This window comes from Myxine glutinosa, chromosome 13 (genome assembly GCF_964187855.1).
Source record: "Myxine glutinosa chromosome 13, kmMyxGlut1.1, whole genome shotgun sequence".
In the NCBI taxonomy this organism is placed as follows: Eukaryota; Metazoa; Chordata; class Myxini; order Myxiniformes; family Myxinidae; genus Myxine; species Myxine glutinosa.
In genome coordinates, this window is record NC_136273.1 from 92,684,192 (window position 1) to 92,708,222 (window position 24,031).

General features: G+C 39.9%; 1 protein-coding gene across 1 annotated transcript in view; it reads right to left on the bottom strand.

Annotated features, from left to right (window-relative positions):
- The window catches only part of LOC137438406 (adhesion G protein-coupled receptor B3-like), a 413,438-nt gene that overhangs the window by 150,222 nt on the left and 239,185 nt on the right, over window positions 1–24,031 (bottom strand). The window contains 5 exon segments of the mRNA XM_078767712.1: window positions 7,816–7,966; window positions 12,172–12,274; window positions 12,452–12,555; window positions 14,097–14,214; window positions 17,874–17,876. Coding sequence (XP_078623838.1) covers window positions 7,816–7,966; window positions 12,172–12,274; window positions 12,452–12,555; window positions 14,097–14,214; window positions 17,874–17,876 — 479 coding nt within the window.

The window sequence follows — 24,031 nt, forward strand, 5'->3', positions numbered from 1 at the left end:
AACGTCGCAGGGGGACATATTTACTCATTTGTGAATATCTGTAAAACTGTCGCACTCAGGGTAGAGTTAATAGTAGAGGGAACTACATTGCGTGCCACACTAAAGTAGGTAAAAATTTATCGGGTCGGGACGCCCCGAGGGTAGAGAAGGGTGCAATGTTGCGAATATGGAATTTGGCCTCCATATCCGCTTGTAAATATTCCCCTATTTTCTCCAATACTCCCCAACTTTCCCCAATCCCCCATTCCCTAGTCCCATTGCATGTAAATAACAATCAGTAGAGCCGACCTTCCCCTTATTCCCCCATTAAATGTCGTGCCCAGGTCCACCGCACCACACGTAGCCAACTTTCGGACATCTTCCTAGTTATTCTTAATCTATGTCAGTTAAGGCCTCGTTTCCATTAATTATGACTCTTCGTTGCACCAGAATGTGATTATATGGCATCAGTAGTGAGTTTAGGACCTTTCCCATACCTCCTCCCATCTTCTTCCCCAAACAACAACAATAACAACAACTACAACAACAATTACAACTACAACTACGACTACAACAACAGAGGGGCGGGGAGTGTGCGTCCTCACACCGGCTCGGTTACCCGCCATGACCATACGCTCCACGGCGTTACCCCGAAGGGGCTGGCTGTCAGCTCCTCGTCAGGGGCGGAGCCAGTAACCCCCCCCCACGCACCCAATGAGAAGCAACGTGCCGATTCCACGAGGCGGAGCTAACGAGCCGAGGGCGTGTCACTCCCCGCCGGATATACGCGGCCCCGCGCCGGATGTGACGTGAGATGCGCCCCCAGCCTGGAGAGAGAAGTCGCCACCCCTCGAGCGCTGCAATACCTCCACCGCATCTCTTAAACTGGACCGTACGTGATCCTGCCCTGAGCCCAGGTGCACCTGGAGCGATCGCTACCCGCCTGTCCTTTGCATCAAACCCCGTGTGAGTGAGCCTTGTCCCGTTTATTTGTCGTCTGTTGGGGTTAATATAAGTGTGTTTAAGTGCCCACCTTCCTATGTTTCCCTCTTGTCCCTGTAATCTAAACCTTCCGCATTATTGTAATAACAACCTTTGAGAACCGTATCCCTGGTGTCGTGTCGTATTAATTCCAGCCGTGTGTCTTCTTTTTCCTTCATTGGTCTAGCATAGCGCGATTCGTCAACGTTCGGGCACAATCGGGTAACTTGTGCAGACGTGGTCATACCATAAAACCGCTCGGTAAATAACATCCAAGCCACGTCTGTAACAATATATATGGCCGTACCGCAACGCTGAAAGGGAGTACTCAGTTTTCACTCTGGTTGTTTTCTTTCTTGCTTTCTTGTTTTCTTGTTTGTCCGGGCGATATCTCAGCCATTCTTTGAGCTAGGAAGCTGACATTTCGGCACAGTAGTGAGCAAGTCCTTTGTCAAAAAAGTTATTTTTGGTTTTTCGATTAATCAATTAATTGAGGAGTTATTTAATTATTAGCGATTAATTAAGTACTTATTTAATTAATTAAATTTACTTTCTCTTCTGGCCATTAACTCAGGCACCTTTTGAGTTAGGAAGCTGATATTTGGACATGCCAATGACCAGGAGATTTGGCTGCCAAGGCTATTTTTGATATATTAATTAATCAATTAATCGACTAATTATTTAATTATTCGATTAATGACTAAAAAAAAATTTTTTGTTAGATTCTGATGAAATGGTGGTGGTTTATGTGTTCTATGACCGAATTGATTAATAATTTAATTTTTTAATGATTATTATTTATTTATTTTCATTATTAATCATTTATTTATTTTCTTTCTCATTTGGCCAATATCTCAGGCACCTTTTGAGCTGGGAAGCTAATATTTGGACATGACAGTGACCAAGTGATGTGGCTATCAAGGATATTTTAAATTTATTGATTAATCATTTTATCGATTAATTATTTATTGATTAATTGATTCATTATTTATTGATTAATCAATTAATTATTTAATTTTTTATTAATGACTTATTTAATTAAATTTCTAAAAGTTTTTTTTTTTTTTGTATCCATAATCGAGGCTCATGAAAGAGCTAACATTTTTCACACAAACAAATCAAACAGACAAAGAACCATGGTATATAAAAAGGGGAGCGGTAGACAAGATGTGGAGAGAAGGGGAAGCACATAAACACAACATTTGTGAGGGACATCGGGAATGTGTGGGAGGGAGAGGGCTTGGGGGGAGGCGGCGTGGGAAGGGGGAGGGGTGGGAGAAGTATAAACACAAGGACACCAAGGACTTCCAGGAAATAAGTTGGTATTTCAAAAAAGAGGATTTGGGGTGAAATTAGCAGGGATAGAAAAGATCAAGGTTTTGGATGGGGGAAGATAAGAGATGGTGGTGAATAGCTGTTTTAAAGACCTGGATGGAGGGGTGGGATTGAAGGGAGTGGGGGAGTTTGTTCCAGAGGCGGGAGAAAAGAGGAATGAAAGAGTGAAGGTGAGCAGAGAGTCTTGATTTTGGCAGTTTAACCATAAGAGGGTTGCAGGCAGATCTTGTGCGACCTTTAAGAATATTTGGGGGACAGAGCCCAGAGAGAGCTGGAAGAGCAAGGCCGGAGAGGAGTCGGTAGAAGACAGAAAGACCACCAACCTGCCTGCGGTGAGTAAGTGAAAGGCCCTCGGAGGTAGCTTCATCACGGGAGATTCCAATGATTCTGAACGCTTTGGTTTCAACAGCAAAGTTACATCTTCGGATGAAGCACTAGTGGTTTAGTTATGCTATTAGCCAATTGATTGAGAAAATATTTTATGATAATCTTTTCTTGATTTTAATTATGCAATTAATCAATCAATTATTGCACACCTCTCCCTCCAAGTAGTCTCCATGAGCTGCACGGCGGTACGCAAAAATAAAATAAGCGAAGCAATAAAAAGCTCGCAAAAATAAGCGAAGTACCAACTTCTAATTTGGTGTGTGGGTGTATCTCGGCATAAGGAAGAACGCTATTGAAAATTGTGTCGCCATGTCAAAATCCAAGATGGCCGCCGCCATATATGTCTGAACCTTGTGAGCGAAATATCTTGAAAAATAAGCGAAGTACCAACTTCTAATCTGGTGTGTGCGTGCATCTAGGCACAAGGAAGAACGCTGTTTAAAAGTGGGTCGCCACGTCAAAATCCAAGATGGCCGCCGCCACATATGTCTGAACCTTGTGAGATGAATATCTTGAAAAATAAGCTAAGTACCTACTTCTAATTTGGTGTGTGGGTGTATCTCGGCATAAGGAAGAACGCTATTGTAAATTGGGTCGCCACGTCAAAATCCAAGATGGCCGCCTTGCGTCTTCCACTTTGTCAACTCGCATCACTTCACCGACGGGGGACCTAGGCGTAACGCTTGTCGGTATTGTGTAGCTAACTCGTCTCATAACAGATAATACATTCCTATTTATATATTTTCAATGTCGGTTTTGACCTTTGTCATTGAATACCGCTCGCTCGTGAACCATCGTCGTCTCCTGACTTGTAACAACAGTACAAAAACAATGACAGACAAGTGCAGATACATTCAAAGTACACCGCCCCCATGCCAAATAATTAAATTTTCTCCAGCGCGGCATTGCTGGGGCGCCTCTGGCGCCCGGCAATACCGCCGTGCAGCTCATGGAGACTATTTGGAGGGAGAGGTGTGCAATAATTGATTGATTAATTGCATAATTAAAATCAAGAAAAGATTATCATAAAATATTTTCTTAATCAATTGGCTCATAGCATAACTAAACCACTAGTGCTTCATCCGAAGATGTAACTTTGCTGTTGAAACCAAAGCGTTCAGAATCATTGGAATCTCCCGTGATGAAGCTACCTCCGAGGGCCTTTCACTTACTCACCGCAGGCAGGTTGGTGGTCTTTCTGTCTTCTACCGACTCCTCTCCGGCCTTGCTCTTCCAGCTCTCTCTGGGCTCTGTCCCCCAAATATTCTTAAAGGTCGCACAAGATCTGCCTGCAACCCTCTTATGGTTAAACTGCCAAAATCAAGACTCTCTGCTCACCTTCACTCTTTCATTCCTCTTTTCTCCCGCCTCTGGAACAAACTCCCTCACTCTCTTCAAAACCCACTCCTCCCTCAAGGGCTTTAAAACAGCTGTTCACCACCATCTCTTATCTTCCCCCATCCAAAACCTTGATCTTTTCTATCCCTGCTAATTTCACCCCAAATCCTCTTTTTTGAAATACCAACTTATTTCCTGGAAGTCCTTGGTGTCCTTGTGTATATACTTCTCCCACCCCTCCCCCTTCCCACGCCGCCTCCCCCCAAGCCCTCTCCCTCCCACACATTCCCGATGTCCCTCACAAATGTGTTTCTGTGCTTCCCCTTCTCTCCCCATCTTGTCTACCGCTCCAGTTTTTATATACCATGGTTCTTTGTCTGTTTGATTTGTTTGAGTGAAAAATGTTAGCTCTTTCATGAGCCTCGATTATGGATACAAAAAAAAAAAAACTTTTAGAAATTTAATTAAATAAGTCATTAATAAAAAATTACATAATTAATTGATTAATCAATAAATAATGAATCAATTAATCAATAAATAATTAATCGATTAAATGATTAATCAATAAATTTAAAATATCCTTGATAGCCACATCACTTGGTCACCGTCATGTCCAAATATTAGCTTCCCAGCTCAAAAGGTGCCTGAGATATTGGCCAAATGAGAAAGAAAATAAATAAATGATTAATAATGAAAATAAATAAATAATAATCATTAAAAAATTAAATTATTAATCAATTCGGTCATAGAACACATAAACCACCACCATTTCATCAGAATCTACCAAAAAAAAAAAACTTAGTCATTAATCAAATAATTAAATAATTAATCGATTAATTGATTAATTAATAAATCAAAAATAGCCTTTGCAGCCAAATCTCCTGGTCATTGGCATGTCCAAATATCAGCTTCCTAACTCAAAAGGTGCCTGAGTTAATGGCCAGAAGAGAAAGTAAATTTAAGTAATTAAATAAGTACTTAATTAATCGCTAATAATTAAATAACTCCTCAATTAATTGATTAATCCAAAAACAAAAAATAGCTTTTTTGACAAAGGACTTGCTCACTACTGTGCCGAAATGTCAGCTTCCTAGCTCAAAGGATGGCTGAGATATCGCCCGGACAAACAAGAAAACAAGAAAACAAGAAAGCAAGAAAGAAAACAACCAGAGTGAAAACTGAGTACTCCCTTTCAGCGTGCGTCACTGCCGAGCCCCTTTCGGTGCCCTGGCAGTGACGTTTTGCAGCGCCTGGAGATTTTCTAAACGCTTAATGCTAATGATAATGATTTCAAACTTGGCACATCGTTTCCTCATGATAAGTCACAGATCAAGTTCGAACTTCACGACGTTTCGATCATTTTTGACAAAGTTATGGCACTTTGAACTTTGGGAATTCTGATAATTCTGATGATCCTTAACTCAGTGCCATTTTAAGTTTTAATTTCCTTTAAAAAAGATTTTCTCTGCAATAATAGGACCGATTGAGATCAAATTTGCACCATAGGAGGGACTTGGGCTGTAGAATATTGTAATGGTAATTATGACGTCACAGGTCACGTGGTTCGGGCGTCATATTGTTTTTCGTGAAAACACGAAAACCCCTTTTTCTCTGCAACGGCTGAACACATCGAGGCCAACCTTTGCAGGTAGAATCGCATACCCATGACGAACAAAAAAGTCAGCGAGCATGACGTCATGCGTCACATGGTTTCAGAGTTATGACGTTTTTAAGCATGAACCTTTAGAACCGAGCCCCTCCCTCATTTTTGATCCAATCGAGGGGAAACCTCACAGATCTGTTCCGCATGTCAGTCTACTAAAATGTCCTTTTGGAATTTGCGATAGCTCACGTGGTTTGGCAGATATCGTTAATTAAACGAAAATATTTTTTAAAAATGGATATCTCTTGAATCGCTTTATTGATCGACGTGAAACTTCATACTATAGTAGAAGTCATGAAGAGTAACAAGTCTGCAAAATTTCAAGATGATTGGATGTACGGTCTGGAAGCTAGAAGTTGTTATTGCTTGAAGAAGAAGAGGCGTCAAGTGTGCGGATTTAATTATTTATCACATGTACAGACTGAAAGCATCGTTGGACACGACCTGTCGCGGTCATTTGAACCTCAGATAAAATTCTAATTTAAGATTTGTCAATAGCTGAGGTATATTAACAAACGAATAAAACAGATTTGGTCAAATACTGACTTTTTTTAACTCGATCGCATTTGACAGAGTTGTGACAAGCTGAGGAAGAAGAAACCTCACATTGGCTTCTCCAATGTGCCATTAAAAAATGGATATCTCTTGAATCGCTAGTACCTCAGACCGTGAGTTGGTAATAATTTATATAATTCACACAGTGCAATACGTGCAGGCCGCTCCACGGAGTGACCTTGCGGGCTTGTCAACGAGGCGAGGCGTGACACACGTGTCTCAGCATACCTCAGATCAAGTTTGAAAATCAGCATCAACCGTGCATAAATTTGCATATTCGATCATTTTTGACAAAGTTACGGCACTTTGAACTTTAGTAGGGGACATGTATTGCAGCGCAATACTCAGAATGCTTGTTTTTCAAGATATTCATCTCACAAGGTTCAGACATACATGGCGGCGGCCATCTTGGATTTTGACGTGGCGACCCAATTTTCAATAGCGTTCTTCCTTATGCCTAGATACACCCACACACCAGATTAGAAGTTGGTACTTTGCTTATTTTTCAAGATATTCAGCTCACAAGGTTCAGACATACATGGCATCAGACATACATGGCGGCGGCCATCTTGGATTTTGACGTGAGTTGCACCCACACACCAAATTCGAATGCGGTCCTTCGCTTACGCATGCACGCACGCCTGCACGCACGCACGGATGGACGGACACACAGACGGAGGGGAAAACCATAGTCCCCGTTTCGTTCCGTAGTGCGACGGGGGACAAAAATTCGGTTCGATTCCAACAACTTTAAAAATTTGACCTTTGTGACCTTGAAATGTCAAAACGAAGGTTACTGCCCTTGAAATGAGATAGAAAATAATGTATAATCAGTTATGAGGTTAGTTAGCAATACCGAAAATTCGGTTCGATTCCGACAACTTTGAAACTTTGACCTTTGTGACCTTCAAGTTCAAGGATTCTGAAATTTGTTGGAAAACTTGTATTTCATGATGTATGTGATAATATAAGATAATGTACGACATTTCACCCTATGAGGAAGCGAACAATGTACTAAAACCATCAAAAATCGACTTTTCTAAATTTCGTGACCTTGTGACCTTGACCTTGGGGCGAAAATGAAAAATCGAGCTCTGTGGGGCTAGACACATGACATTGGCCTAACCAAATACCGAAACCCCTGTCAGATTCCACCAACTCCCTCGGAGAAGATGTAGCTTGAACTCGATTACCACCTAAAAATACATCTTTTTCGGGCGTGGCTCCTCACACAATGGGCGCAATACGCCCACTCTAGGCAGGACACAACTAGATCATGATATCAACCTCCCACCCAAGTTTCATCAAGATGGGATGATATCATCGGGTAGTTATGCTGTGGACAGACAGACAGACAGACAGACACACACACACACACACACACACACACACACACACACACAGACAGACGCACACACATGACGAATATAGTGGTCACTTGATAACTCGTGAAGCAATATCTTACAAATTATGTGTTTATTTTGTGCTTTGCTTAAGCATTAAACCTCAATACATTAGAGATGAGTTGACAAACGTAAAATTACAACACAAGTTAAGATCTCCATGCAACGGCCTACCCCATCCCAGGCACAGGAAGCGCTTGCGGATGATCTTGCTGCGCAGACGACCGATGACGGCCATGTATGATTGCCAGGCCTCTGTGAGTACCCAGCAGAATGATGCGAGGAAGAAGAAGTGTAAAAGGCCAGCAATGAGCGAGCAGGTTACCTGTAATTTGTACGCGTGGACGGAGTGGGGGAGGGTGGGATGCAGAGAGTAATAGACGTCATAAACAGAACCATTCACACACAAAATTCTGAGACATCAAAACAATGAAAAGAAGTTTTGTTCAAATGCATGCATTATTTTTTTGAGATATCGTGCTGAATATCGTTCTGGGCCCTTTCTCACAATAGTGAAGAATCAATGAAAAAAGGATCTGGATCTTCACTAAAATTGAAGCAATGCGTCATTGTCAGTCTCCCGACCTCTCCACCAATTTTCATCTGAATCCATACATTATTTTTGGAGATATGGTGCTATATATCATTTTGGGCCCTTTCTCTCAATAGTGAAGAATCACTGCAACAAATGATCGTATCCAGAACTGGATCCGGATCCTCACCAAAAATCGAATCCATTCGTCCTTTTCACAAACCCAACATGTCCACCAAATTTATTTTTTTTGTTTTTTTTTGTATACAAGATCGAGGCTCGTGTAAGAGCTAACATCAATCACAAAACAACAACAAACGGACACACAAAACATACACAAAAGGGAGCGGGAGACAAGATGGGGAGAGAGAGGGAAGCACACAAGTACAACAGTAGAGAGCAGGAACAACGGGAGATCTGTGGGAGGGAGAGGGCTTGGGGGGAGAGGACATGGGAAGGTGGGGGAGGGGGTAAATTTCGGCTGAATACGTCTCTAACTTTTTTAGATACCTGGTCGAAGGCAGACAGCAAACCAAACAAACACCGGTGAAAACATAACCTCCGTCCACCTTCGGCATGGTTAAAAAAAACATCATTATTCAATGTTTAAAAAGTGCATAATAGGCCACTCTGCCCAATGACATTAAAAACGTGAAGATAACGTGGAGATGACCTGACATCAAGAGTCGGTTATTGAAAATGTGCCAAAGGTTAAAATGCTTTTTAAACCTTCAAAGGTTAAAAAAAACCCAAAACAAAGCATTTGGGAAAACGTTAAAATAAGGAGAAAACAAACACATTATCTCACGTTTCCTTAGCGGATTTAATATTGTTTGGAGCAGCTAACGATTGTGGAACGTATGTCGAGGAAAGTGGGGCAACTCTCATGCCTCCCCCCCCCCCCCCCCCAACCCCTTAAATTCCCAATATAACCTTCTCAGTCCTCATTATATATTCAGTGTCCTGAAAGTCCACACCAAAGTGCTCTGGATGATTGTGGAAGCAAACATTTTCAATTGAACAAAATGTGCAGAATACCTAACGAAAGGGCCGAGGAGGATGTACATAATAATGGGTGTTGGGGTGGATTTTTGTTAAATCTTTCCCTTCATCGAACCTGAGAAATGATATGCTTTCCTACATTTTGATCAATAATAAACACAAGAGTGAAAATGTTGCTTATGAACATTTAATGGTTATTAGGGCAATTTTTTTTGCCTGGGAATTTAACCCTTCCTCACCTGACAATAAAGAAACGGTCGTTATTTCATTTGCAAATAATCACCGCATGGTTATAAATGTATCAACGACGCAAATATAACTCACAGAAGAGGAGACTAATTAGCAAAGCATGAGTGCAGCTGTTCCTGTTGGCGAGTTCCATTAATTATTCTCCACTTCTACAGAAAAAAATATGGTCCTTTGAGTATTACAACACATTTTGAAAATTACAGCTACATAAGTAAGGAAGCATTAAAACGGACATACAAATATATAAATCATTGTATGACCATGAAGTATGGTGGTGGCAGCATCATGTTATGGGTGGTAGCAATCATGGTAAAGATATATACATATATATATATATATATATATATATATATATATATATATATATATATATATATATACATATACATATATATATATACATATACATATATATGTATATATTCTTAAGGTAGTAGGTTATAGAAGACAGCAACCGCTCAGGGTAGTACTACCGTTCAGACTTAGGAGCGTTAAAGTGGTGCCCGGAACTATCTTACACTCTCCGTGTCAGGATTGCTGGTCTTATACTTTCTGTCTCACTCAAACTATAACTACCGGGCAAGCTTCAACCTCTCTCTCTCTTGCAAACAAACACCAAGCACTTTTCATTATACATTGCTCTTACTCATTTTCACTCCTCACCTTTACATTCTCTCTCTTTTATTTCTCTTTATGCAGTTATTTTATTTTAGGCCTGGCCTCGATGAGGACGATATAGTTAGTCCGTGACTGGAGCCTTCAACATTAAAAAAATGTGTGTGTGTGTGTGATGTGTGTGCCTGTGTGTGTTTAAAGAACCTTCTTGGTTTTCTAGACCAGTGGAACAATCTCCCCCAAATTTTGCATATGTGTAGGGGTTACCCAGGCTCAGGTGATTACAACAACTACCCCACCCCCTCTGCCCCCCCCCCCCCACCCCCAACACCCACAAGGTAATTCTCTGTATCTATACAGTGCCTTCAGAAAGTATTCACACTCCGCGACTTTCTTCACATTTTCTTGTTACAGACTGAATTTAAATGGATGAAATTGAGATTTTTTGTCGCTGATATACACATAATACCCCATAATGTCAAAGTGGTATTTTCTTTTTGGAATAGTTTTCACAAAATAATTCAAAATGAAATACAGAAATATCAAATTTACATAAGTATTCAATCCCCTGAGTCAATACTTCATAGAAGCGTCTGGCATTGATTACAGGTTTGATTATTCTGGGTATGCTTGTTTTAGCTTTACACATCTGGATTTGGGGGTGTTTCTCCAATGTTTCCGTGCAAATTTGCTCAAGCTCTGTCAAGTTGGATGGGGAGCGTCAGTGAACAGCAATCTTCAAGTCTTTCCACAGATTCTCAATGCGATTAAAGTCTTGGCTTTGGTTGGCTTGTTCTGAAGCAATTCCAGTGTTGCTTTGGCTGTATGTTTGGATCCATTGTCCTGTTGGAATGTAAATCTTCACCGCAGTCTAAGGTCTTTTGTACTCTGAAGCAGGTTCTCCTCAAGGATGTTACTGTGTTTGGCTCCATTCATTGTTCCCTCTATCTTAACAAGTCTCCCAGTCCCTGCTGCTGAAAAGCATCCCCATAGCATGATGCTGCCAACCACCACACTTCATGGTAGGAATGGTGTTATATTTGTGATGAGCAGTTCTCAGTTTCCGCCAGACATAGAGCTTTTAATTCAGGTCAAAGAGTTCAATTTTGTCACATCAGACCACAGAATGTTTTGCCTAATGTTCTCAGAATCTTTCACATGCCCTTTTGTGAACTCCAGGCATGCTGTCATGTGCCTTATTTAAGGAGTGTCTTCCCTCTGACCACTCTCCCATGAAGCCGAGATTTTTGTTAACACCAAGGAGTAATTGGGTTCTTCGTCAACTCCCTGACCAACGTCCTCCTAGCCAGGTTGCTCAATTTGTTTGGACGGCCAGCTCTAAGAAGAGTCTGCGTAGTTCCATATTCTTTCCTTTTCCTAATGATTAGGAGCACTGTGCTCTTAGGAACTTTTTAACACTCTAGAAATTGTTTTATACCCTTCCCCAGATATACGCCTCCTCACATTTATATCTCGGAGTTCTACAGACAGTTCCTTGGACTCCATGGTAGAGTTTCTGCTCTGACATGCGTTGTCAACCGCCAAACCTTCCCCACCCATCCAAATAATCCATAATTCATCCATATTCATGGTATATACATATACACACACACACACATATATATATATATATATATATATATATATATATATATATATATATATATATATAATTTTTTTTGAGAACCCTAAACAATTCCCATACACTATAAACTGTATCTGTTACATCTGTTGGGTACGTAGTCATTGTACGTAGTCATTGTACGTAGGTAAGTTGCAATTCATATCACATGAAATTGACTTTGTATACACTTTCCAAATATACATCCAAAGTTATACATCGCAGTTCTCAAACTGTTAGATGTTATTTTATGACATGTTGTGATATACCAGCTACATAGAACCTGGAGATGTGGACAAGATTGCCTTAGACAAGAGGCTTTTGCAAAGGCCTCTACCAGTGGCTTATTTTGAAAACGTTATTGATAATCACATAAAGGTAGGAACGTGGTGGTACCCATCCAATAATATCAATTGCTTTTCATCTTGGGGAGTTCCGATGGCTCGAGGTTTGTGGTCGCGTGCACGAATACTAGCAAATGTACAAGGATTCTTGGATTCTCCATCCTTACCTTGTTGTGAACTTGAGTTTGGCCGATCAAAATGAGGATGTTGGAAGATATGATAGAAACACAGAAATTGATCAGAATGACAGAGCGATCCGATTTAATTGCCCTGGAGAGGGAACATCATTCAAAATAAAGAAATCAGACACAGGTCTCCGAAAGATTCCATCTTGACAACAATAAATTCATTACCGACTCATTCATAACAAGAGTCTATATTCCAGTAGTTAGCAAATATGTTAATGTGGATGCAACACTGACGTCACGTCCGGTACAAATGATTCACCTCCAGAAAATGCAATAGGCGATGATAAGAAAGGTGAGGGCGAGAGAGGAGACGACGCAGCCAGCCGCAAGGCTCAGCGAGGAAATTCCCTTTCGGTCCATGTCCTGCAGCACCAGTGGTCACAAATCGTGTCGTTAGAGACCGACAGATTACCTGAGGAGAGCGGGTGAGCTGCAGTAATATGATGCATGTATGTGTGATACACACATACACACAAGGTTGGAATTCTGTCTCGAGAGGATGAGCAAAAAGGGGAATTTTTGGAGATTTTTCTTTTGTTTTCCCTTTTTTTACAATTTCTAATAAATTAGCTGTGGTGGCACAAACAGTAGATTGTAAAAAAAAAAAAAAAAAAAAAAAAAAGATTTCCCAATTTTGCGGTTTTCCCTTGACATGGAACAGCCCAACCCCAACACCGTGGGTGGGATATTAATGTTGGTTCCATGCCGCTGAAGGATGGCATTGTGATATGTATTCTGGTGATTTGCGCAGAGAGAGAATAAACGAGATTCATTCTCTCTCTCTCTCTCATTCATTCTCATTCTCATTCTCTCTCTCTCTCTCTCTCTCTCTCTCTCTCTCTCTCTCTCTCTCTCTCTCTCTCTCTCTCTCTCTAACTGCAGAATTCCAGGAGAACAAGGAAGAATAAGCATAGATGGTGGTATTTTTTCATTGGGATTATATCCACAAACCATATGGTAATAATGATCTTTTCCAATCGTATGTAATCACATTTTATACACAGGGAAATTAAAACACACACACACACACACACACACACACACACACACACACACACACACACACACACACACACACACACACATACAGATACACATACATACACACACACACACACAAACACACACACACACAAATACATACATACACACACATACACACACATGCACACAAATACACACACACACACATACAGTTACACACACACACATACACACCCACACACATATAAACATGCACACACATGCACACACATACACACACACATATATACATATGTACAGTTACACATACACAATGCATACTGTTACACACACACACACACACACACACACACACACACACACACACACACACACACACACACACACACACACACACACACACACACACACACACACACACACACACACACACATATATATATATACACACACACACACACACACACACATATATATACACACACACACACACACACATATACACACACACACACACACACACACACACACACACACATACATACACACACACACACACACACACACACACACACATAAACACACACACACATATATATATATATATATAAACTAAATAAGGGAAAAAAGGACATAGGGGACATTGGGCATCCCTTCTCATGGATCTTCTTATGTGATGATATTAACTGTCAATATGTTGGCATTTAATGTCATTGGCCAACAATAGCTGTTACAAGGGATGCCCCAAGCATCTCCATTCAAATTGTGTTTGTGTGTGTACGTGTGTACTTGTGTGCATTTCTGTGCAATGTGTACGTAGAAAATGAAAAATAACTAAGGCACAAATGTGGAGAAGAACCCTAAATGTCATGATACGTTAAGGAGTGGGAATGTGGGAGCCAGAGGAAAGCATGGCGTACCTTGCGGTTGGAGAGTGTTGTGAAAATGGCGTATGTTGATGCCCGCTCACACGCACAACGGGTGTGCGACGCATCGCTGAATGCAGCCGTACAACCGTCCTGGCTCCATCCGCCATCCCTGGCCCGATGCCGTGGCAACAGACATGCTCATGAGTGCTCGGGAGTGAGAAAACGTGCTCGCTGGGAGCCAGAGGTAATTAGCCATACACCGACGACACAACCAACAAAAGGCAGGAGCACCATGCATCCCGGGCGAGGATATATTTTGAGGCAATGTATTCTCAACCCTATCCCGAGCCGTCTACCTCATGTAACCTGTAACCCCACCTTCAATACACGCCCAACCCCTCAGATTTCCCATTTTCCCCGAGCAAAGATCCTGCTCCAGGTACTCTGAAAAAACGAGTGCTCTGCGAAAGCCGAAGCAGGGAGGGTTCAATATGTCGATTGGCATAAATCAAAGGGAACGATGATGTTACTCGAGAAGGAAGACTCAATGCATGAATGTATTTGTGTTAAGCATCTGCAGGGGTGTGATCCAGAAACGTCCGTTCACATCGTTGCGACAGCCCGTGAGATGACATTGCCAGGAGCAAGAGAGGAAAAGAAGAAGAAGAAGAAATTCCTCATTTTCATCCAAGCACAATGTGAGCCCTTGGCCTTTATCGGTATGGCACAAGGAAAAAAAATGAGCCTTCAAAACCAGAGAATATTGAATGTCACCATCCCCAAATTTTGAAAGAGGAAGGAAAAAAAAAGAGCGCCCAGGGCATTTGGTGAACAAAGAGAAGAAATATTGTCATGTAAGATTCAAATCCTCAGGCTCGTCTTATCAAATTGGCATTCGAAGCGTTTGTGGAAATAGACAAACGTTAGTAACGTTCATTTTTTGTGCCTTCGACGTTGGCTCACAATTGCCTTGGATTTCTGAGCCAAATTTCTGTCGTGAACAGAAAACGCTTTGTGGAGGGGAACCTCAACGGAGACAAATTCATTATGGATCTTCGGTCTGAGCTGTCCGGAGAAGGCAGGCACAAGTGAACTGATGCACTGCAACCTGTCTGAAGTGAGAAGCGATGCGACAAGACATTGCGGGCCAGGGTCTTGCAAGGAAAATAAAGATAGGTGTATTTTCCTTCCTCATATGAACCATTAGGGGACATTTTGTGTGTGTGTGTATGTATGTATATGTATATATATATATATATATATATATATATATATATATATATATATATATATATGTATGTATATATATATATATGTATATATATATATATATATATATATATATATATGTATGTATGTATGTATGTGTGTGTGTGTGTGTGTGTGTGTGTGTGTATTGAGTAATATATATATACAGTATATACATGTGTGTGTACTAGCAAAGGACGGGGGTTCGTAGATGTCTGACCTGAAATGAGCAATTTCCTTTTAAGTATGTATTGATTGAAACGGTAATTCAATATTAATATTCAGTGAGTAAATGTCGCAATGGGTGCAGCTGGTAACCTCGACAACCTCGTTCCATTCTATCAGATAAGATTTCCAATCCGTGCTTGTTGTACCTCCGAAGTACTGTTTGGGAGTGAGGGTGATATTATGAAAGCTCAGCTGGGAAACAGGTTTAGGCATGTTTAGGCATGTTTTGGGCCTACAGCCTGATGGAAGATCACCAAAGTTCTTTCCATACCAACCAACCACCTCAAGGCACCTATCCCTCTCTACATTGTTTCTTCAGCTCCCGACCTTCTCCTTCCCTCTATACTCCCCATAGCTTTGTTTTCAGCAATTTCCCACAGCATTTCATTCTGGTTTCTCATTCGATGATCCATATATCAGTAGTTTTAGTTTCACGTTTCAACATCAGTTTCGCTTTGAGATATCAGTTTAGATTCGTCATTGCAACTTGTGATGCGACACAAATAGTGCATGGAAAAGGTCAGCAAAACCGATTTTGAGAAGAATGTTTTTCGAATTTTATAAGGGGTCTAAAGTGTTTTTAGGGTCATAAAGGGGACTAAAGTGTTTGAAGAATCAAGGCTCTTACAATAACCAAATGGGGTCTAAAGGTGTCTAAGCATGAAAGCTCAAAAGGGGTCAAAAGTGTCCAAATGGTCTTAAATTGTCCAAAGGGTCTTAAAAAGTCAATAGGTCTGAAAGGTGTTGAAAAAGGTGTATATGTCTCAAAAGGGTCGAAATGGGTATGAAAGGGTCTAAAGGGTGTAAAGATCTAAGCGGGGCTAAAAGGTCTAAAGGGTCTAATGGATGTAAAGGGTAAAAATGGGTCTAAGGGGTGTAAAGGCTGAAGGGTGAAGGGTGCAAAGGGTGTAATGTGGTCGAAAGTGTCTAAAGGGTGTAAATAGTGAAAGGGGTCTAATTGGTTCGAAGGGGTGTAAAGGGTCAAAAGGGGTGTAAACACACACCTAGCACACCCCTGTAAACACAAACCTAGCCTAGCAACGACAGACCAATCAGCCTTCTCCAAATTATCAGCAAAGTCATGGAATCCATCATTGCTTCGGATATGAAATCTTTCCTCTTCTCCAATGGCTTGATCTCTGATCATCAATTTGGTTTCAGACCAGGTCACTCGACTCTGGACATGCTGCTTCTGTTGTCTCAACAATGGATGGAGGTCCTTAATGCCAAACAGGAAATCAGAGCCGTCTCCATTGATATATCATGTGCCTACGATGCGGACTGGCACCCCGCTCTGCTCACCAAACTCTCCTCCTATGGTATCCATGGAAATCTCCAAGCATGGCTTGCGGACTTCCTCTCTGGTCATAGTCAACGTGTGGCCCTGAATGGGTTTCTCTCATCTCCTCTTCCTGTTCAGGCTGGAGTTCCCCAAGGTAGTGTTCTCTGCCCTGTGCTTTTTCTGGTCTTCATCAATGATCTCTCTGACTCTCTTGAAAATCCTCTCTATCTCTTTGCTGATGACTCCACTCTCTGCCGCTCCATTCCTCATCCTTCAGATCGGCAGTCTGCAGCCTCCTCACTCTCTGCAGACCTGGACAAAATCACAGACTGGTCAAACAAGTGGAACATGTCTTTCAATCCTGACAAATCTCACTCTCTTACTATGTCTCTCCGAAAAGACCGACTGGACAACCCTCCCACCCACTTTCTGAATAATCTTCTCCAAGATGTTCTGTCACTCAAGCTTTTGGGTCTCACTATCTGCCATGATCTTTCCTGGAAAAAACACATTTCAAATCTGGCCTCCAAAGCCAGTCGCGGACCCGGCATCCTCCGTCGTGCGAAGTCCTTCCTTGGCACAACTGAGCTCCTCACCACATACAAGGCTTTCATCCACAGCTCAATGGAATACTGCTCTCCCCTCTGGGCTGGTGCTCCTGCCTCAAACCTAGCTCGTCTTCACGCTGTTGAAAGCAAAGCTTTCAGAATCATTGGAATCGCCCGCGATGAAGCTAACTCCGAGGGCCTTTCACGTATTCACCGCAGGCAGGTTGGTAGTCTTTCTGTCTTCTACCGACTCCTCTCCGGCCTTGCTCTTCCAGCTCTCTCTGGGCTCTGTCCCCCAAATATTCTTAAAGGTCGCACAAGATCTGCCTGCAACCCTCTTATGGTTAAACTGCCAAAATCAAGACTCTCTGCTCACCTTCACTCCTTCATTCCTCTTTTCTCCCACCCCTGGAACAAACTCCCTCACTCTCTTCAATCCCACTCCTCCCTCCAGGTCTTTAAAACAGCTGTTCACTACCATCTCTTATCTTCCCCCATCCAAAACCTTGATCTTTTCTACACCCGCTAATTTCACCCCAGATCCACTTTTTTGAAATACCAACTTCTGGAAGTCGTTGCAGTGTCCTTGTGTTTTATACTTCTCCCACGGCCCCCCCCCCCCTTCCTACGCCTCCTACCCCCAAGCCATCTCCATCCCACAGATCTCCCGATGTCCCTGCTCTCAAATGTAGTGTTTGTGTGCTTCCCGTTCTCTCCCCATCTTATCTACCGTGCCCCTTATTATATACTATGTGTGTCTTTTTGATTTGTTTGTGTGATAAATGTTAGCTCTTTCACGAGCCTCGATTCTGTATACAAACAAAAAAGAAAAAAAAAAAAAAAGGGGTGTATGTATGCATATATATATGTATATATTTTTTTTAAGGATTTTTTAATATTCTTTTTTTGTATTTTTTTGTAAGATCGAGGCACACGGAAGAGCAAGGTTTCAAAGCATATGAATTGAGAGTGGGGAGGGGCGACAGTTGGATACAACAAAGAGAATGAGTGAACAGAAAATAAAAAATAAAAAAGAGAGAGGGAGAGAGAGAGAAAGAGAAGGGTAGGGAACAGCAATCTGTGAGTAAAATGGTTAACTTAGGTCGGGTAAACGGGGTAGAAAAAATTGCAGGTAGGGATAGAGGATGATATGAGATGGTTGTCCACTGCGTGCTTGAAACACTCGAAGGAAGGGTATCGGGTTGAACAGCGTCTGCAAGGAGGTTCCACGAAGAGGAACAAAACCTTGAGGCGTGCAGTGAACCAGTGACTGAATTTTGGAAGTTGATTCAGGAGTTTTAGAAGCAAGAGTTTGAAGTTTTTGAAGTTTCGAGGCTCACAGTAAGATTTCCCTAACTTAGCAGCACTGCGCTGAACAACACTCTTAATACACATGTACTGATGTCTTGTTCATCAAAATGAACGAACCTTAAGCCATAAGATTGAGTAAAAATGATCAGATAGATCAACTAGAAGGGCACTCGGTAGCGAGCATACCTCTACCAGCCTGAACCAAAATCTAGTCGGATCTGGATTCGGACCTGAACCCAAATCTAATCGGCTTGTCTTGTCTCCTACCCAACTCATCCACAAAGTTTTGTCAAAATCCGTCCACAACTTTTTCAAGTATCATGCCATATGTCGTTTTTAGCCCTATCACTCAATGGTGAAGAATCACTTTAAAAAATAATTAATTCACTGATCTGGATCCGGATTAGAATCTTCACGAAAATCGAATTGATTCGTCATTGTCTCACACCCAACCTGTCCACCATGTTTCGTCTGAATCCGTCCATAACTTTTTGATACATATTGATTTTTATCCTTTTCTGCCCTATCTCTCAATGGTAAAGAATCACTTAAAAATTCTGAGATCCAGATCCAGATCTTCACCAAAATTTCATCATTTCGTCCTTGTCACATACCCAATCTCTTCATCAAATTTCATCCGAATCCATCCACACCTTTTTGAGATATCCTGTTCACAGACAAACAACACAAACAAACAAACAGACAGACAGACAGACTGGGGTGAAAACATAACCTCCATCTGCATTCGGTGGCGAAGTGAATAAGGTTAAAAAAAAAATGTAATAATACTATTGAAAGTGAATAAGGCAAATAAAATTGAAAGTGAATATTTTTAAATCATACTTTTGAAAGTAAATAATATGTTTTTTCATCAAAGAGTATTCTCCTTTTAGTGGGAATGTTGAGCCACAGGGCCTGTCTTATAACACTTCATTGTAGATGTTAACCCTGTTGTTCATATTCAAAAGGAGAAGGCCATTGTGTTCCCCGAGCGAGGCCACATTCTGCAATTATTGTACCCATTGATGGTTACTTTCGAAGCATCCCATGATTTCGTTATAACGTTTTTCTTGCTCGTTATAACGTTTTCTTGCTTGTTATAGCATTTATCTTGCTCGTTATAATGCTTCTCTTGCTCGTTATAATGTTTGTCTTGCTCGTTATAATGTTTCTCTTGCTCGTTATAATGTTTGTCTTGCTCGTTATAATGTTTCTCTTGCTCGTTATAATGTTTCTCTTGCTGGTTATAACATTTTCTTGCTCGTTATAATGTTTCTCTTGCTCGTTATAACGTTTTCTTGCTTGTTATAGCATTTATCTTGCTCGTTATAATGTTTCTCTTGCTCGTTATAATGTTTGTCTTGCTCGTTATAATGTTTCTCTTGCTCGTTATAATGTTTCTCTTGCTGGTTATAACATTTTCTTGCTCGTTATAATGTTTCTCTTGCTCGTTATAACGTTTTCTTGCTTGTTATAGCATTTATCTTGCTCGTTATAATGTTTCTCTTGCTCGTTATAATGTTTGTCTTGCTCGTTATAATGTTTCTCTTGCTCGTTATAATGTTTCTCTTGCTGGTTATAACATTTTCTTGCTCGTTATAACGTTTTTCTTGCTCATTATAACGTTTTTCTTGCTCGTTATAACGTTTTCTTGCTTGTTATAGCATTTATCTTGCTCGTTATAATGTTTCTCTTGCTCGTTATAATGTTTGTCTTGCTCGTTATAATGTTTCTCTTGCTCGTTATAATGTTTGTCTTGCTCGTTATAATGTTTCTCTTGCTCGTTATAATGTTTCTCTTGCTCGTTATAATGTTTGTCTTGCTCGTTATAATGTTTCTCTTGCTCGTTATAATGTTTCACTTGCTGGTTATAACATTTTCTTGCTCGTTATAATGTTTCTCTTGCTCGTTATAACGTTTTCTTGCTTGTTATAGCATTTATCTTGCTCGTTATAATGTTTCTCTTGCTCGTTATAATGTTTCTCTTGCTCGTTATAATGTTTCTCTTGCTGGTTATAACATTTTCTTGCTCGTTATAATGTTTCTCTTGCTCGTTATAACGTTTTTCTTGCTCATTATAACGTTTTTCTTGCTCGTTATAACGTTTTCTTGCTTGTTATAGCATTTATCTTGCTCGTTATAATGTTTCTCTTGCTCGTTATAATGTTTGTCTTGCTCGTTATAATGTTTCTCTTGCTCGTTATAATGTTTCTCTTGCTGGTTATAACATTTTCTTGCTCGTTATAATGTTTCTCTTGCTCGTTATAACGTTTTTCTTGCTCGTTATAACGTTTTCTTGCTTGTTATAGCATTTATCTTGCTCGTTATAATGTTTCTCTTGCTCGTTATAATGTTTGTCTTGCTCGTTATAATGTTTCTCTTGCTCGTTATAATGTTTCTCTTGCTGGTTATAACATTTTCTTGCTCGTTATAATGTTTCTCTTGCTCGTTATAACGTTTTTCTTGCTCGTTATAACGTTTTCTTGCTTGTTATAGCATTTATCTTGCTGGTTATAACATTTTCTTGCTCGTTATAATGTTTCTCTTGCTCATTATAACGTTTTTCTTGCTCGTTATAACGTTTTCTTGCTTGTTATAGCATTTATCTTGCTCATTATAATGTTTCTCTTGCTCGTTATAATGTTTGTCTTGCTCGTTATAATGTTTCTCTTGCTGCTTATAACATTTTCTTGCTCGTTATAATGTTTCTCTTGCTCGTTATAACGTTTTCTTGCTTGTTATAGCATTTATCTTGCTCGTTATAATGTTTCTCTTGCTCGTTATAATGTTTGTCTTGCTCGTTATAATGTTTCTCTTGCTCGTTATAATGTTTCTCTTGCTGGTTATAACATTTTCTTGCTCGTTATAATGTTTCTCTTGCTCGTTATAACGTTTTCTTGCTTGTTATAGCATTTATCTTGCTCGTTATAATGTTTCTCTTGCTCGTTATAATGTTTGTCTTGCTCGTTATAATGTTTCTCTTGCTCGTTATAATGTTTCTCTTGCTGGTTATAACATTTTCTTGCTCGTTATAATGTTTCTCTTGCTCGTTATAACGTTTTTCTTGCTCGTTATAACGTTTTCTTGCTTGTTATAGCATTTATCTTGCTGGTTATAACATTTTCTTGCTCGTTATAATGTTTCTCTTGCTCATTATAACGTTTTTCTTGCTCGTTATAACGTTTTCTTGCTTGTTATAGCATTTATCTTGCTCATTATAATGTTTCTCTTGCTCGTTATAATGTTTGTCTTGCTCGTTATAATGTTTCTCTTGCTCGTTATAATGTTTCTCTTGCTGCTTATAACATTTTCTTGCTCGTTATAATGTTTCTCTTGCTCATTATAACGTTTTTCTTGCTCGTTATAACGTTTTCTTGCTTGTTATAGCATTTATCTTGCTCATTATAATGTTTCTCTTGCTCGTTATAATGTTTGTCTTGCTCGTTATAATGTTTCTCTTGCTCGTTATAACGTTTCTCTTGCTGCTTATAACATTTTCTTGCTCGTTATAATGTTTCTCTTGCTCGTTATAACGTTTTTCTTCCTCGTAACGTTTTTCTTGCTCATTATAACGTTTTTCTTTCTCGTTATAACATTTCCCTTGCTCGGCTTAACATTTTCCTTGCTCGTTATAATGTTTTTCTTGCTCGTTGTAATGTTTTTCTTGCTCGTTGTAATGTTTTTCTTGCTCGTTGTAACGTTTATCTTGCTCGTTGTAACGTTTTTCTTGCTCATTGCAACGTTTTTTCCTGCTCATTGTAACGTTTTTCTTGCTCGTTGTAACGTTTTTCTTGCTCGTTGTAACGTTTTCCTTGCTCGTTGTAATGTTTTCCTTGCTCATTGTAATGTTTTTCTTGCTCGTTGTAACGTTTTTCTTGCTCATTATAACGTTTTTATTTCTCGTTATAACATTTCCCTTGCTCATTATAACATTTCCCTTGCTCATAACGTTTTAATTGCTCGTTATGTTTTTCTTGCTCGTTATAACGTTTTTCTTGCTCGTTATAATGTTTTTCTTGCTCGTTGTAACGTTTTTCTTCCTCGTAACGTTTTTCTTGCTCATTATAACGTTTTTCTTTCCTGTTATAACATTTCCCTTGCTCGGCATAACATTTTTCTTGCTCGTTATAACGTTTTTCTTGCTCGTTGTAACGTTTTTCTTGCTCGTTGTAACGTTTTTCTTGCTCGTTGTAACGTTTTTCTGGCTCGTTGTAACGTTTTTATTGCCCGTTGTAACGTTTTTTCTTGATCGTTGTAATGTTTTCTTGCTCGTTGTAACGTTTTTCTTGCTCATTGTTACGTTTTTCTTGCTCGTTGTAACGTTTTTCTTGCTCGTTGTAACGTTTTTCTTGCTCGTTGTAACGTTTTTCTTGCCCGTTGTAACGTTTTTCTTGCACGTTGTAACGTTTTTCTTGCACGTTGTAACGTTTTTCTTGCACGTTGTAATGTTTTTCTTGCTTGTTATAACCTTTTTCTTGCTCGTTATAACGTTTTTCTTGCTCGTTGTAACGTTTTTCTTGCTAATTATAACGTTTTTATTGCTAATTATAACGTTTTTCTTGCTCGTTATAACGTTTTACTTGCTCGTTATAACGTTTTTCTTGCTCGTTATAACTTTTTTCTTGCTCATAACGTTTTTCTAGATCATTATAACGTTTTTCTTTCTCGTTATAACATTTCCCTTGCTCGTTATAACGTTTTTCTTGCCCGTTGTAACGTTTTTCTTGCTTGTTGTAACGTTTTATTGCTTGTTGTAACGTTTTTCTTGCTCGGTGTAACGTTTTTCTTGCTTGTTGTAACGTTTTTCTTGCCCGTTGTAACGTTTTTCTTGCTTGTTGTAACGTTTTTCTTGCTCGTTGTAACGTTTTTCTTGCTCGTTGTAACGTTTTTCTTCCTCGTAACGTTTTTCTTGCTCATTATAACGTTTTTCTTTCTCGTTATAACATTTCCCTTGCTCGGCATAACCTTTTTCTTGCTCGTTATAACGTTTTTCTTGTTCGTTGTAACGTTTTTCTTGCTCGTTGTAACGTTTTTCTTGCTAATTATAACGTTTTTATTGCTAATTATAACGTTTTTCTTGCTCGTTATAACGTTTTACTTGCTCGTTATAACGTTTTTCTTGCTCGTTATAACTTTTTTCTTGCTCATTATAACGTTTTTCTTTCTCGTTATAACATTTCCCTTGCTCGTTATAACGTTTTTCTTGCCCGTTGTAATGTTTTTCTTGCTTGTTGTAACGTTTTATTGCTTGTTGTAACGTTTTTCTTGCTCGGTGTAACGTTTTTCTTGCTTGTTGTAACGTTTTTCTTGCCCGTTGTAACGTTTTTCTTGCTTGTTGTAACGTTTTTCTTGCTCGTTGTAACGTTTTT